The sequence below is a fragment of the Biomphalaria glabrata genome, chromosome 1 (genome assembly GCF_947242115.1).
Source record: "Biomphalaria glabrata chromosome 1, xgBioGlab47.1, whole genome shotgun sequence".
NCBI lineage: Eukaryota > Metazoa > Mollusca > Gastropoda > Planorbidae > Biomphalaria > Biomphalaria glabrata.
Genome location: NC_074711.1, coordinates 63,706,348 through 63,723,386, shown reverse-complemented (window position 1 = coordinate 63,723,386; position 17,039 = coordinate 63,706,348). Strand labels below are relative to the sequence as shown.

The following is a 17,039-nucleotide window of genomic DNA, read 5'->3' as shown; positions in this document are numbered from 1 at the left end:
GTGAAATTTAATTGAACCTTAGCCAATCGTGGATTCGAACTGTGACAGTACCATTTTTTATTTAAATATTCATTTATTTTTGTTTGCGGATGCTTTCAAGAATAGATCTACATCCAATTTTGTTTTAAAGGATTTGTTTACTGAAACTGTACAAAACAAAATTATTAAAATGACCAATATGTTATGGAATGTGTGTGTGGGTTTCTATGGCGACGGTTGGAAGAGGTTAGCGATTGGTTGTTGATGCTGCAAGATAAATGGCATGTCGTCAGCGGTCTTAGGTAGGACAGACAACTCCAGATTGCCAGAGTGATAAGACGTGTTTTTGTAGTGAGTTAGATTTTGTTCAACATATCATTTGATATTATTAATTAAGTCTACTACATTTGTTTCGTTTTATCTCAAGTCTATATTGTAGTGAAAGTTATAAATAATAGTGTTCATAGAAAAGTTATTCAAGTTATTTCAAGTCTTAAAAATTAAAGTTTTTAAAAGTTAAAGTTTTCTACCAGCAGTTTAGTGCTAGAAGTGACTGTCAACAACAGCTTACTTTGATAGAGCTAAGTAATCATTAGCTATCAGATATTCTACTCTTGAAACAAGCAAAGTATAGTATTTACAACAAAGCCTCTTTAACGGAAAGAGCTGCACAATTGCTGCCATATCTCTCAATATTGCAATATTTATTCTCCTTTTCTATATAAAAATAAAATTAATTAATTACCACTAACTGATTAATTTTTAAAAAATTGATTCATAAATTGTCTTCGACAATGAATAAATGTGTAAAGTTAGAGAAATAACGTATACAACATTTGTACTCGACAGATAGACAGACAGAGTGAGTTGATACAAGCTTTATAAATATCCTAACCTATGTAAGTACATTTTTAAAAAAGCTTATATCAACTCACTCTCTCTGTTTGTACGTCTGTCTGCTGTCTTTGTGTCTTCGCTGAGGAAATTCGAGCCCTGATTAAAAAGCGATTTTTTAATGTGGTTTGATAAATGTAGCAGTAGAAGCATACAATTTTAGTTTTTTCGCTTTTATTTTAAATATAAGCATATCTCCACATTACATTACATATTTTCAAAGCCGGTTATAACATTAGGCAAGCCTAGAATGAAGTCTAAGGGACAGATACAATTAGTTTCAAAGTCGGGTCAAACTTTCGCATTACAGGAGACAAAAATTAGGGCATTTGTTGTTTTTGGAGAACAGGTTATTGAATATTTGCCGCCGCCCTTTGAGACTTCTATTTTTACCTGTGCGCATTTCTTACAGTTTTAAAAACATATCTTAAATTATTCAACATCATTTTTCTTGTTTCGCGGAGCACATATTTTAAAAAAAATTGCTAAATTTAGTGCACTACGTGATCACTGTGTAAAGTCATTTAAATGAAACTTGAAATTGTTTCCTAAAGTGCAAAGAGCAATTAATCCTTCTTAACGAAAATGCTTTTCTTTAACCTATAACCTTAGCGAATCCGCCATGCTTTCTAATGAAAAGTAAATATATATATATATTTAATTAAACTTAAAACAGAAACGTGTGACTTCTGATACATTTTTCATGTTAGAAAACCGCTAGTTTCCTCTAAACTATGCTTTAAACAGAAAGCTGTGGGCTTACTACCAGAACACGGGGCTAAAAGCAATACTGGCACGTCATATTTGTAACTTACATAACAGTGACTCACGCACTGGATTATATTAGCAAGCTTAGTTGATTTGCTCTATAGTCTATAGGGACATTAGAAGTAAACTTACGTTAAAAAAGGGGAGCTGTATGATCAGATACATTTAGTAAACTTTATAAACAGGCATTTCATGCCATCTACATGTGTAAGTTTCTTTTCTCTATTACATCCTAAATGTAAATAATTCATTTCTCAATTATAACTTCGTTTTCGCCACAAAAAAAAAACTAATCTCGATAACGGACATTAATAAAGCCAAAGAGAAATCAAAGAAATTTAATGATTCATTTAAAAATTCATAAGCCTACATTGAGTTGGCAATTTTTATTTGGCTGAATCTGAACACAAAGTAATTTAATTTTTTGTTTAAATGCTAAAATTTTAAGTAAACAAGAAAAAACATAAAAAATACATTAAAAAAAAAGACAATACCTCCATTATACGTAATCTATCAATAAACTGAAAGCAACTTTGAATTTAATAAACAACTCAGTTATCGGGTTACACTACGGCAGACTACGCGATTTTTAACTTTTAAAACCAAATTTAATGTCCTTCTTTTTTTTTTGAAAAATTATAAAAATCGAAGTAATATATGCCCCGTGAGGTCAACGAACTAGTATTATTTTTCTAAGTGGTATATATATACATCAACTGTTAAATTACTAGGAAAATCGTTAGATCCATTTTTTGAGATCCGTGTCCAGATTCCATGAAGTTCTGAGTTGCAGAAAGGTCCATTGTAAAAAAGTGTAGTGTATCTTTCTAAAATAAACAAGACTGCTTGAAGTTATTTGGAAAACATTATATGCTTATTGTGTTAGAATGATATACGTGAAAGCAAAAGAGTGTTTGGAGGCGCGGTGGCTGAGTGATAAGCGCTTGGCTTCCGAACCGAGGGGTCATGGGTTCCAATCCAGTAGAAGACGAGGATTTTTAATTTCGGGCCTCGGAGTCCACTCAGCTGTAATGGCTACCTGACATTAGTTGGGGAAAAGTAAAGGCGGTTAGTCGTTGTGCTGGCTACATGACACCCTCGCTAACCGTGGGCCACAGAAACTAATGACCTGTCCTTCTTTACTGTTTTATGTGAGTGTTTAGTTGGAAGCGTACTAATGTGAACGTGTTTGCGTTGCCGTTCGATTACAACATAACAAATAAGCAAAACATTTGATTTGAACTAAAATAAAACAACAACCTTATCTAAGAGAAATAACCACAAAATCATCGACTTTCAATACTCCAGGAATAAGCTCCTTTTTTTCTAACATAAACAAAATGAATTAATTACCACTATAATTGATTCATGAACCGTCATCGACTTTGAATAAGTTCAATTTGACCTGAGAATGGGAAGTGGGGGGAAACACTTGGTAGAAAAGGGGGAATACAGCCACACTAACAGCCACACATTGCTCCATTCAAAGTATTCATTTCCTATTCTCGATACAAAAGTAAACAAGTAATTACTAATAACTTATTGGTTAATTGGTCGATTCATTAATTTCTTTTTTAAAGGTACAACAGATAAATGTGTAAAGTTTCAACTTGATTCGAGAATCTGTGTGGGAGAAATAACGTATAAAAAAATTGTACCAAATACATTTACAGACAACAGACAGACATAGTGAGATGATAAAATATTTGTACTAAAACAGCTAGTGCAGTGATCAGAACTAATATACATTAAAACTGAAATGTTCCATTCGTTCTCCTCTGCAGCACTGATTGCAAACACTAAACCACAAGTAGATCTGCAGAATTAAAATCTGTATATGTTAAAAGTGTTCCAATGTATAGCAGTTTAGAGTTGAACGATCTGTTGTGAAAGTACAGATGTAAAGACAAGCACACACACAGGTGCACAACACACTTATGCATACATCATACATACACAGCACATCCCAAACACCAAGCACATACAAACGCACAACACGTCACACATACACACACATATGTACACACCACGTCACACATACACACACACACATGTACACATCACGTCACACACACATATGTACACATCACGTCACACATACACACACACATATGTACATATCACGTCACACATACCAAGCACATAAACAAACACAACAAACATAGACGTCCTTGATCTGACGGGGCGGGAGAAAAAACGAAAGCAATTTTGTGAGTGTGCTTGTGTGGGTGTATCTGTGTGTCAATGAAAGAGATCATGAGTTTGTGAGTAATGAGTAAGTGAGAGAGATAAAGAGCAAGAGAGAGAGAGGGGGAGAGAGAAAGAGAGAGAGAGAGTTTTTGCTATGATGAAAACTAAACTAGTTTTTATATACAAGCTGATAGAGACACAACAATATTAAACAGAATTGACAACAGTAGGTCGACGCCATTATCTCTCTCCTGGACCACTACTATAACCCAGTTTTCAAACTCAATTATTTCTCCGCTATAAAAAATGTCTTGGTTTGTGTACCATGGGTTCCATAGAATCAAGCAAACAACTGCTGTGTTGTGTGCTCATGTTCGCGTTACAAAACAAAATATCCAGGTAGTCAATTACTGGCACAGAACTCACGAGTCCAGGGCTGTTTTAGCTGTTGTCTGTCAAAAAAAAAAAGTTTTGAAAATACCTTCGTTCTACAAATGTAGAGGTAGCGAAGTGTTTTCAGGTTAGCTAAATCAGTACTTCGAGTCTTGAAACACTAGCTAAATACGAACACAAAAACAAATACCTTAGCCGGTGCACCAGAAGAAAGTAGCCCCCAAACTATATTTCTACTTGCCATGTCCCTTCGAGCTTCAAGCATGTACCGAGATCAAGCTTCTAAATGAGCGATGGACAGAACCGCTCTAACGTTCGACAACTCCACAGAATGTGAAGACAAAACAAGATACTAAAGATGTTAAACATATTACAACATTCGCCCGTATGTTGTACCAGGGACTAACAGAAGCCCCTGACGATGCATACCGACTGCATATTAAGTCCTGTGCCAGAGATTCGATGAATGAGATGTCACGTCGGATCACCATCTGCTGTGAGAGTCGACCTTCAACACCTCCCCACCCACACACACTCACACAACACACCTCTTTATATTATATTTGCCAAGTTACTTCCCCTAATTAATACAAAATACGCTAATTCATGACAGCAAATAAAAGGAGGAGTTTTACCCGCGCTAATTTCCCGACTTTACAGTTTCTGGAAAAAGGAGGAAGGGGGGGGGGGATAGAGCTTACAATGCAAACAGTATTACGAGCTATTAGAGCTATACAAATCTTAAGTCTCCCTTACAATGTGCTTTAAAGTAGTTTAGTAGAGTAATCTAATGCAGATGTAATAATGAGGTCAAGATCTCGTACTTTGATGATATCCACAAAACTAATAACGTATAGTGTCCATTGAGAATTAAAAAAGAGATTTGTTGATTTGATACTTTGTCCTAACTGTCCACACGTCTATTCTAGAGAACCCAACTTGAACACAGTACTTTCAGATTGTCACACGCATGCTTTAACAAACTACCCAAACTGAGTGGTCATTTTGAATTTGCACATAACTTTGTGATGGAATTTACATTCAACACAAAATTTACTAGAAAGGGATGGAACTCTTTTTTTATACTTAAGACAAAAATTTGATCCTTGTTAACTCCCTTAGAAACTCTACAGCAGAAGTGAAAAGTAACAAGTGAAAGCAATGTGGCGCAAAGACTTGGACAGTAGCAACGAACAATACAGACAAGCTCCGGGAAGAAATTCAACGACACTAATGGGGCTGGACGCCCAACTAAGGCGACAGTCCCGCTTTAGACCCTTTATCACGCTTTTCATAAAATGTTCGGGCGGGACGGCCATTGTCCCGCTTTCATAGAAAAAAAAATCGATAAACGTCACGTTTTTATTTTAAAATCTTTCTTCATCTTTTAGCAAATAACTTTAAAGTTACCATGTTTCGGTGTTTTCTTCTTGATCCTTATTTCATGTTCACTGCTCAGCAGGCTCCTGTGTTAGAGGCATGAGTAGTGCTTTTACTTTGCAGCATCCTGCCTTCTTCTCAGAAACTGACGTCTGCTCGTTTTATTTCGACTTTTTGCGTGTTGTTGTTCTGCATGTTTCTCGCTGATTCTGTTAATTAATTCCAGCATACAGTAGACCATATTCCTTGGCTTGGCTTTCTGTTAAGTCCATGACAGGGAAAGAAATGTCGTACAGGAAAAATCCCTCCCCCTTTCACAACTGGACTAGACAAGTGATAGGATCAAAGCGCATTGAGAAAGCTTAAAGTTCAACAAAAACAATTGGTACAAATATTTCTACCGTACAGATTTAGTCTTTTATACAATTACACTTAATATGAGATTTATCTTTTTTTTTAAAGTATTTTTTATGTTTTTCTTGTTTCCTTTAAATTTAAAATTGCAAGTTTTATGTACAAACGTATAAATCATTTTCAAAACAAGATTTAAATTTATTTATTATTACTCTATAAAAAATTTTCCGTAGCGATAATATGAATACCACATGTGTTGTTGGCAAGGTAATCTCTTCAGTACTGAATAATAAAAAAATAATACAAATAAATAAAATAATAGACGATAAAATTAATCCAAAAAAAAAATAATCTTATTATGCTACTATATATTATTAAGTATGTTAATAGGACTCATATTTTTTTAAATTCAAGACCTTTGATGTGAAGTGTTCGCTTGCTTAAGTGCAACGTCATGTGTGGACACCATTGATTCTTAGCAGCCGTCTACACATTTTTTGTTTCATATTGTTGTAACCCCGCTCCCGCGCTACACTAATGGTGCGCATCTGAGCACTACTGAACACGACTAGTGAAAGACATAGAGACAGGAAGAAGGACTGTTGTGAGCCGGCTAGAAGTCATGGGAGTCTGAACAGTTTGGTGCTGAGTGCTGTCCTGTGTGATACTAGGAAACTGTGTGGGAGACCTGGAGCGACACTGGGAAGTGTGTCGGTGGTCTGTTCTGTGTTCTGGTATGAAGTAGGACTCTTAGAACTTAGACATATTACTCCCTGTGACTTTATAGCAGACGTCCAAGTCTAACTAGTAACTATTACTATTTGTTGATGTTGATGCTTATACTATTTAGAATAAATAAATACATCGTTTACTGTTGCCGACCTGTCTTTCGTTGAGTGCCTGCCTTAGAGAGTTACAACACTATTGTTGATTCACAATATTTGGCTGAACAAAATATAAATTAAATAAAAAAAAAAATAGATTCCTGTTTTGTTATGAACAATAACTAACGTGTTCCTGACAGAGTGACCTTGACACAGGGTCAGAATACAGAAATAAATAGGACAATAAGTTAGCTAAAACAAAGCTAGTCAAGAAACAGAACAGCTAGGCGCTTGTCTAGAAGCCACAAATATCAAGATTTGCGATTAGATTGAGATCTACAACGTGGTCCGCTGTAGAACAGCTAGGCGCATGTCTAGAAGCCACAAAGATCAAGATTTGGGATTAGATTGAGATCTACAACGTGGTCGGCTGTGTGAGTGGAACGTTTTGAGTTAGATCTGGGGGGGGGGGGGAGAGGTTGGCGTTCTATGTGATATCATCTGGAGCAAGGTTAACAGGCTTGTGTCATAAACAGTAGCTATTAGTGTCCGGATGTAACGCTTTACTGCTCCTGGTACTATGTAGAGGAGCTGATTACTTTAGTGTCCAGTGAGTGATGACCAGAAAGAGACAGAGAAAAAGAGAGAAATAGAGAGAGAGAAAGATAGAAACGAGAGAAACAGAGAGAGAGATAGAGAGAGAAAAAGAGGGAAAAGGAGAGAAAAAAAAGAAAGAGAAAAATTGAGAATGAGAAAGAGAGAAATAGAAAAGGGAAAAAAAGAGACAAAGAAAGAGGGAAAAAGAGAAAAAGGAAGAAAGAATGAGAGAGAGAAAGGAGGAGAGAGACAATTAGAGAGAAATATATATAGAGAGAAAGAGAGATGGAGACAGGAAAGATAAGGAACATTATTTGAAACTCCCTCCTGTCCATTGACTGACTAGGAGCACAGAAAGGACGGGTAACAAAGAGATAATATATAAAGCAGTTTGAGTCTGGAACAAACTATTCAGTCGCATAAGCATTATAATAGCCAGCAGACTTGGTACAATGGATTTGATCTCTTCATTTTATGATATGACTACAGAAACATACCAGCTACACCTTAAGGTGATACCTGTAGGACTTTAAAAACAACTTGGTAGTGCTAGTTTATATTAATTCCTGAACTAGCTGAAATAAAAATGTATTGCGATTTTATGGCATGCGAGTCAAACTATTCTTGTGGCGCTAAAGTTTTCACGATGCTTGGAAATGGGACCATACTTTAAAGGAATGACCCACACATCTTCCTCTATTGTTTTTTTACCCCTGATGTTTAGATCTAATATGAAGAAGGTCTTAAGAACGAAATACCTTTGATTAGCTTATCCAATAGAAACTGGTGTATAGGTTTCAAAAAACAACATTCTGCAATTTCATGTTAAAAAAAATAGATGGGTTACCTGTATAAATACCAAAAGTGACCTAAGCGACACATCTATTTTAGCAAAAAAATTTTCTTCAAAATTAGCAAGAAAAAAAAAGCCTCAATTAATAAGTAAGCTAAGTAAAAATAAGTAAATAAAAAGTAAAATATAATATGCAACCCGACTTAAATGTAATAATATAAACAATAGATTAATAAGTCCTAGCGTCACGGTGGATTTGTTTAGAACCTGTGACAGGTAAATATGACATTTAAAAAAAACAACAACAGAGTTTTGATGTTAAACTTATCTAAAAGGAAAGTTTTTTTGTTTTTTTTTTATGAAGAATATGAAATGTTCAGCATGTGATTGAATTCAACTTGACTCTTACTCCAAACTAACCCAAACTTTCACCCAAAGTCCTTGTCTAAACTACAAGCAATGCACTTCTGAGAAGACAATAGAAACAGTAACAGCCACGGCATGTGCGAACTGAAATATAAAAATCCCTTTAAAAAAAACACAAGCTTATCTAAGGGAAAGAACTCAGCACTTACAACTATTTCACTCATGTAGAAATTATTTCCTTTAATCGATATCAAACAAAATAATTAGTTACCACTAATTAATTTACTAAAAGCGAAATTTTTTATTTATTCGTGTTTTGTTAGGTACAATAAATACTTGTTTGAAATTTCAACTTGATCCGAGAATAGGTGTGGGAGAAATAAAGTGGTCAATGATCTAGGGCGACCAAACCCTACATATTTAGCCATATTTGTGAATACCTGAAGGATTAATTTCCCTTGTTGGTATTAAACAAATTATTAATTGACAGTAATTAATTGACTAATTGGTTAACATTTTTTAAAATGATTTCATGTTTTGTCAATGCCAAGGAATAATTGTGCAAACTTTCAGCTCAATCCGAGAATGGGTGTGGGAGAAATAACGTGTACAAACTTTTTACCAGACAGACAAGATTGAGATAATATAAGCTTTGTAAAAAAAAAGCATAATTTAGCAACACAAATAATTACGTCGATGCTGTCAAAATAAGCCATGCGTCTCGAACACAAGTCACTTCCCAGTCATCCTGTGACGTACGAGACATTGTCACCGTGCTGCACCTTGATGTCAAAGTTGACCTACATATCACACGGACACCATTTGAACAAAAAAAAAAAACTTTTTTTTATTTCCATTGTGTCTCTAGTGTACAATCTAGATCTAGAGTGCATGGGAGACAGCGGTAGACGACTAATTTTAGATCCAGAATATATAGCCTTACAATGGCCTACTTGCATACGGTTAGTTCTTATTTAGGTGAACTTGAGCTAGGTACGTTTACTACGTCGGAAAAGAGATACATTACGTATCAGATTATTTTGTTAGTAGCTCACAGAAGCTAGAAAAGATATTGAAATTCGACATCATCATAGTTAGATCTTTCAAAGTTCTGATGCAACGACTACTTTTTTTCTTTACTGAAAGGGGATTATTTAATATTTAAAAGTAAATATGCAATCAATTTTGTTTTAAAAATACACTATTTTCACAACTATTCACTGTTAATAGTAAATAACACTTCCGATATAATAACGAAAGAACCAATTCTCCTGTAGATTTATAAAATATGTATGTATAAATTTTGTTATGCTCTCAAAAAATGTTTTTAAAAATTTTCCTGTTACTAAATAAAATGCGTACTGTTATATAAGCTACTTATATTTTAAATAAAATGTTTTCTTTTGTTTTAAAATTAAAAAAAAAAAAGAAATTTAGTATGTATATACGTCGAATTTAAACCATATTTAATAAGCAGTTGCAGAAAGTTCCACAGGTCATATCAATTTACCGATTGGGCCAAAGGAAAAGTTTCTTCCTTGAGGCCATCATTAACGCCCTTTAGAAAGCGATCAATTATGTAATCATTCAATAACGTCTGGCGAGCCAAGTTCACCTTGAACCCTATCTTCTAGGTCATCAGTTCATTAAATACATATGAATATTCACAGTGTGAATAATAATAACATTAAAATACTCTCGTATCTCCGTATTATGTGGTATGTGGTCAGTTGTCCTAACAATAGAATACTATTGGCCAAACTTTCGATACGCACACGTGTCTTCTTTTTGTATTGTCGGAGAAAGGGTTTGGGGTTGTTGATAGTTTGTAGTTCATAGATTCTGATATTCTTGCTGAAAATATTGAAAGCTGCCTTTTTACCTTCCTGAGTGGACCTCTTCAGCGCAAGGCCTGAAAGGGGAATTTTACTTTACTTTCAAATGTTCAATATACCTCTTTGAAAACAAGTCCTTAAGTCATTGTTAACTAGGTTCTTAAACATGTTTTAATGATATTAAAGTGACAAGTCAATATAAAATTACTTCGCGACCATGACATGGAAACAAAAGCCATTATCTCAGTTATCAATATTTTATGCGTTAGACCTGCGTAAAGTACTACACTAATAAAAAGTGAACATCCGACTATGTTTTGACTGACGCCAACACACATCAACAGTCGCACTTTCATTTACAACGTTGGACTGAGGTTAACAAAGACGTGTTCTTTATGTGTTAAGTAGATGTGGATAATTTTCAAGTCTGCTCGTGTCGAGTAGCCTATGTCACGACCTGTAACCCGAAAGTTGACATCTCGTAGGAGGTTATTTCCTGGTTTAGGTCAGGAGTAGCTTCAATGGAAGCAACAAGCTCACAGCCAACTAGACCACCATTTTTTTTTTGGTTTAAATTCTTATTGCGTATTATTTATTGTGTCACTTAAACCAAAGTATATTGTACTATAATTTAATAACCAATGGTAGTTGCAGTGGCGCCACTAGGGTCGGTGTCACCTGGTGCGGTTAGCTCAGGGTGTCCCCCCCCCTGTCAACTTTCTCCAAATAGGTTCCAATAAACACTATTGCTAGTAAGCTCTTTTTGTGGAACCAATACACTAATACAGTGAGCTGATGAACTTTTTTCATTAATTGTTACACAAATGTAAAAGGAGTGTCAATTCTATTATAAAATTCCATTGTTTATGGCATTTATTGAATAGTTTTTGCACATTTTGCAATGAGAGCTTAGTAAAATTAGAAACAGACTTAGCATTACCTGAACATGTTTCCTTATAGACGGAAACGGTATTATACCGTATAACATTATGCGATGTCATTTGGAGTTAAACTACCATCTAGATGTGTCTAGGCATGTTTGTGTATATATCTAGAGATACTTTTCTATTTAGCTGCCTCTACTATTTTTCCAACTTGGTGTGACAAGTCAAAAACTCGCTGTCAGAGTCGCTCTAAATTATCACAGCATTAATTATTATTTTTCCTTATTTATTTATTTTATTTTAATTATTTGTCCATCCTACCCCTAAATCATTCCCCCGCCACACCTTTTCCGCTCCAGGCTAGACTTAGTCTACCACATTGGAGATAGCTAAGGCGCGTCCTTTCATTTATCTGCCCTTGATCGGGGAAAGGTAAACACACAATCTCTTTAGTCTTATCCGCGGATGTCCGCCGCGATTAACCCCCCCCCCTTCTCTCACGTCTCTCTTTGATCTAAGAGATTACAAAGGTCAACACACCGCGTGATACTCCAAGGTGCGGCTCAAGTCTACTTCACCCACGTGTAAGATAATGCTAAGCCTAGGACCTTTCCGGTGTCCGCCCACACTTTCCAGGCATATATATATAGTAAACCAACTCAAATCACCCTCTCTTTCTCATTCGAGCTGAGCTATCGAGTCTGGACTATATCACTTATTCTTTCTCCTAGAGGAATACCTGGTGGTAAGCCGAACTTAATCACAAGTTCCATCTTATTTACTCTGTGTATATTTCCATTGGATTTTATCATGTGTATTTTGCTTAGTTCATTTATATTTAATTAGTGCATTGTGTATTTCTCACTGGCGTAAGTAGAAAACATAAACTTGTGCTATGTATTTATTTGTGTATTGCATTAATCTATTAATGCTACGTTGCTCAATTGATCGTTGATGCAACCATGTATATATTTGTACGTCTTATTTTATTTCTTTTATCTCGGTTGACAGCCTTGATAATCTTACTAGCGCACTGATACTGCGTCTAGAAAAGAGATATGGATTATCCCCCCTTTACTCATTTTACTCTAAGGAGAGTTGCGCCGCTTGAAGGGACATTCAAGCACGCTCCATTGTTCTCGACCCACGGTCATATGTAAACAAACCATCTGGGTCACTTACCACCGCCCATTTCACTTCCCCCCCCCTTCTTTCTCTATCCACCTGTGTTGTTTATTGGAGATTATTATTTCCCCTTCTATGTACATTTTATATTATTATTTCCCCTTTTATGTACATTTTTATATTGCTACTATCAGCCATCTATTATTCCAAACCCCATTTGTCATCTTCTCCCAATTATGCTCTAAAGCAATTTTACCAATCTGACGAATGCACCTCAGTCGAGGGCATCGATAAGATGTATGAGAGACATGTCCTAACTTGTCTTTATTTATCCGCAGCCTCCCTCAGGTGTCTGCCTATTTATCGGATTACTTACCTGCCTATTTGCCTACTGGCCTATCTATGTGCTTAGTGCTAATCAGCGCTGCACTTGCCTAGTTGCTATCAAGAATCGCCTATTGCCTAGTTATTGGATCAACGATCTATTTACCTGCAGTTGTGCTTAGTGCTATTCAGCGCTGCACTTGCCTACTGAGATCTACTCAACTCTACCACTTGGCGCTATCGGCATTGCCCGCCTATTCGACAGCCCACCTGTCAAGCTATTAGGCGCGACGTCCCTATAGAGTCAGATCTGTGCGAGACGTCATAGCTACGCCAACCCTCTGCAACTCACTGGACATATCCTGTTACTTACACTGCCCACGGCAGATCAGCTCTGCCCGCAGTAACCTTGTGCCCACGGTATCCGGCCACCCGCCATACTGTGCCCACTACAGATACTAGAACTTGGGACTGAGACTCCACAAGAACTATATCGCCGGCGTCCCTCTATCCGCTAGAGCGCCACCTCCAGCTGCAGAACCTCAAGCCAGGACCCAGCCAGCTGCGACATCAACAGGACAACCAGCTAAGTCAGAGGACAAAGTGACATACTCTCTTATTATGTGCAAGAGTGATGATTAAACATAGAATATACTAGAGATAGATGCAAACCCTCCCCCTTTTTATTATTATATGTATATTTATGTAAATAAATATCCTTTATTTTAACTTTTGTATCTATCTTTCATTGCCTTGTCTCGTTGCGTGTCTGCTCCCGATTCATATGCTGATAAGTGGGGGTGTGATTGCTTTCAAAAATAATCATCCCCTAGACATAAAACGTGCCAAACACACGTCACATTTCCCCACCTGTCACATTTTGGCGAGCCCGTCCGTGGATTTAACCCATTAGTACAGCAGGCACGAACAGGCAGCAATAACTAAATTCCATATCAATATTTTTTTTCTAAAAATATTTATAAGTATCATCACTTCGCATTATCAAGAGTGTCACTTTTGTCATATTTTATTTATTATTATTATTGCATTTCATGTGTAACATTTCCTTGCAGGAACTTTGTGATTAACTTAGGCAGACACCGCATTCCTTCTGCACTTTTTCCTGTAACTCATGAGCAATTGCTCTCCAGTGGCTCTTTCCTCTATTCCATTTCATACTTTTTCTAATCCGTCCTCTATTATCATGGACTCAAAAGAATTAGATTCTGAAGTTGAGGAGATTATGATACTCCTTGGATTTAAAGACCCCGAGGTGGAAGACCTCGTACGCTGGTGGATTGACAAGGAAAGAAAATCCGAGCAAGAATTGGAAGAATTGGACAAAGCCCATGAACAGGAAACACCAGAAATCAGACAGAGCTATAGCCCGCAGAGTTTGGAGCTGAACACCACACCGGCAAGACTAGACGAGGAAACAGAAAAGAGCGAAACCACAACTCATGTCCAAATTGAGTACACTGCCCAAACGGACTCAGAAGTTGCTGCTAAGGATGAAACTTTCATACCTGATATCCCTCCCCTCGACGATTCCACATTGTCTACCCAGCCAAACCCTCCTGCTCAGTCCAATAGTCCTGCAAACCGCGATGCCCCCATCCAGCCCATGCCCTCAAGCAAACCCCATCCTAGAAAGGCACCAACCCAACAACCAGCCTTGCACAAAAACTGCAACTACCCAGCGCGTAAGCCTCGTCATAACCAGAACAACCAAGCCCACCGTGACTGCAACAACAGCACGCGTGGCCACAAAACTGACCGTGCCTACCGTGACTGCAACGACAGCATGCGTAGCCACAAACCCAACCGCCAAAAGCAGCAGGCCTCACAGCACATTTCAGTAATGACCGCGGTCCCCAAACCCTCTGTGTCTAATCAGCAAACACGTACTGATAGAACAGCGGGCGACCCATACGTCATATCAACACTGACTGTGGCCCCTGAACACACTGCCCTTGGCTCTACGAAAACGGAAGTCCTACCGGCACTTCCTCACCCTGTCTCATCTTCCCCCGGGATAGAGACCATTCTGGTTAACGGGCGGTACGTCCGGTCCCTATTTGACACAGGCTGTGCGGTAAGCTCAGTTATCTGCAAAGCACTGGTTGATCCGGCTGATCTCACAGATAGAATTGTGACGATTCAGTCCCTTGATCGTGAGATTCCTCCAAAGGTTCTTCCTATTGCTAGGGTCCACGTAGAATGCAAGTACGTACATGGCACCATTGACGCCGCCGTCATGGACACGCCAGTGTACGACTTCATTCTGGGCTCCAAATATGTCCCTCTTGGAGTAGTCAACAAACCTTACTTTTCTCTGCCCGTTGGTGGATCGACGAAGCAGAAACGTGGCAGCAACCAGCAGGTTGGAAGCCCTGGTCGCCACACTGATACGCCTAGTCCCGACTCATCAGCGAAGCTCAAACCACTCCGCCCTGGCATTGACACTGATAGAAAGTCACGAGTTAAAGTGTGCCCGCGCACTCGTGAGGGTCTACTTGACCCAGGCTACTCAGCCAAAATTAAGCAACATTCCTCTGACATTGACAGTATCAGAATGCCCCGAGGTAAGATTAACCCTTGCTCTCGTGGACTCACTCCTCTCCATGGCTCATCAGCCACTACTCCGAATCAACCTCCCCCTGGCATTGATAGTGTCGGGAAGTCACGAGGTAAGCCGAACCCTCGCGCTCGTGAAGACTCTTCTCACCCTGGCTCCTCAGCCACCGATCATAATCAACCCTCCCCTGGCATTGACCGTGTCAGGAAGCCACGATGTAAGCCAGATTATCGCACTCGTGGGGACGTTCTCCGGCAGAACTCCACATTCTTTATCAGGCCACTGTTCCCTGACATTGATCGTGTCAGACGATACCGAGGTAAGCTGACTACTTACTCTCGTGAAGAAGCGCCTCACAGCGGCTTCGGAGGTAAGCCCCAACGGGCACACGTGCCTTGGGCACCCCGCCTAAGCCCCAATCACCCTCCCCAATCCGCCCCAGGAAGGAAATATAACTCATCCAATCGCCCAATCTACTCTCCCAAGCAGCCCCACATGTTTCACCCAGGTGACTACATAATCAGGGACGGAAAGTAGACCACGGACAGACTTGGACAGACTCTCCTCCTGGCATGGCCACCCCTTTATTTTTCCAATTTTTTTTTCTAATGCTGTGATAACAACTGATCTTAAAGTTAGAGTGACATCAGTCTGCTCGCACTTTATGGATCTTTCTGCGATAGATCCATCTTGGCGGCGGCGTATGTGACAAGTCAAAAACTCGCTGTCAGAGTCGCTCTAAATTATCACAGCATTAATTATTATTTTTCCTTATTTATTTATTTTATTTTAATTATTTGTCCATCCTACCCCTAAATCATTCCCCCGCCACACCTTTTCCGCTCCAGGCTAGACTTAGTCTACCACATTGGAGATAGCTAAGGCGCGTCCTTTCATTTATCTGCCCTTGATCGGGGAAAGGTAAACACACAATCTCTTTAGTCTTATCCGCGGATGTCCGCCGCGATTAACCCCCCCCCCCTTCTCTCACGTCTCTCTTTGATCTAAGAGATTACAAAGGTCAACACACCGCGTGATACTCCAAGGTGCGGCTCAAGTCTACTTCACCCACGTGTAAGATAATGCTAAGCCTAGGACCTTTCCGGTGTCCGCCCACACTTTCCAGGCATATATATATAGTAAACCAACTCAAATCACCCTCTCTTTCTCATTCGAGCTGAGCTATCGAGTCTGGACTATATCACTTATTCTTTCTCCTAGAGGAATACCTGGTGGTAAGCCGAACTTAATCACAAGTTCCATCTTATTTACTCTGTGTATATTTCCATTGGATTTTATCATGTGTATTTTGCTTAGTTCATTTATATTTAATTAGTGCATTGTGTATTTCTCACTGGCGTAAGTAGAAAACATAAACTTGTGCTATGTATTTATTTGTGTATTGCATTAATCTATTAATGCTACGTTGCTCAATTGATCGTTGATGCAACCATGTATATATTTGTACGTCTTATTTTATTTCTTTTATCTCGGTTGACAGCCTTGATAATCTTACTAGCGCACTGATACTGCGTCTAGAAAAGAGATATGGATTATCCCCCCTTTACTCATTTTACTCTAAGGAGAGTTGCGCCGCTTGAAGGGACATTCAAGCACGCTCCATTGTTCTCGACCCACGGTCATATGTAAACAAACCATCTGGGTCACTTACCACCGCCCATTTCACTTCCCCCCCCCCCTTCTTTCTCTATCCACCTGTGTTGTTTATTGGAGATTATTATTTCCCCTTCTATG

General features: G+C 38.3%; 2 protein-coding genes across 5 annotated transcripts in view; one reads left to right on the top strand and one right to left on the bottom strand.

The window, feature by feature from the left end:
• LOC106072594 (beta-1 adrenergic receptor-like) overlaps positions 1 to 17,039 on the bottom strand; it is a 123,171-nt gene that overhangs the window by 93,059 nt on the left and 13,073 nt on the right. The window contains exon 1 of one of the 4 annotated variants that reach the window (XM_013232992.2): positions 4,415 to 4,769. The exons of the other annotated variants lie outside the window; for them this stretch is intronic. The gene's annotated coding sequence lies outside the window, so the exon portion shown is untranslated. Of the gene's footprint in view, positions 1 to 4,414; positions 4,770 to 17,039 lie in introns of those variants that run through there. 4 annotated transcript variants of the gene reach the window in all.
• LOC129925750 (uncharacterized) lies at positions 11,613 to 15,804 on the top strand. Its single transcript, XM_056026197.1, has 3 exons — positions 11,613 to 12,002; positions 12,721 to 15,047; positions 15,793 to 15,804. The coding sequence occupies exons 2-3, from the start codon at positions 13,839 to 13,841 to the stop codon at positions 15,802 to 15,804; spliced, it is 1,221 nt and encodes a 406-aa protein (XP_055882172.1). The 5' UTR covers positions 11,613 to 12,002; positions 12,721 to 13,838.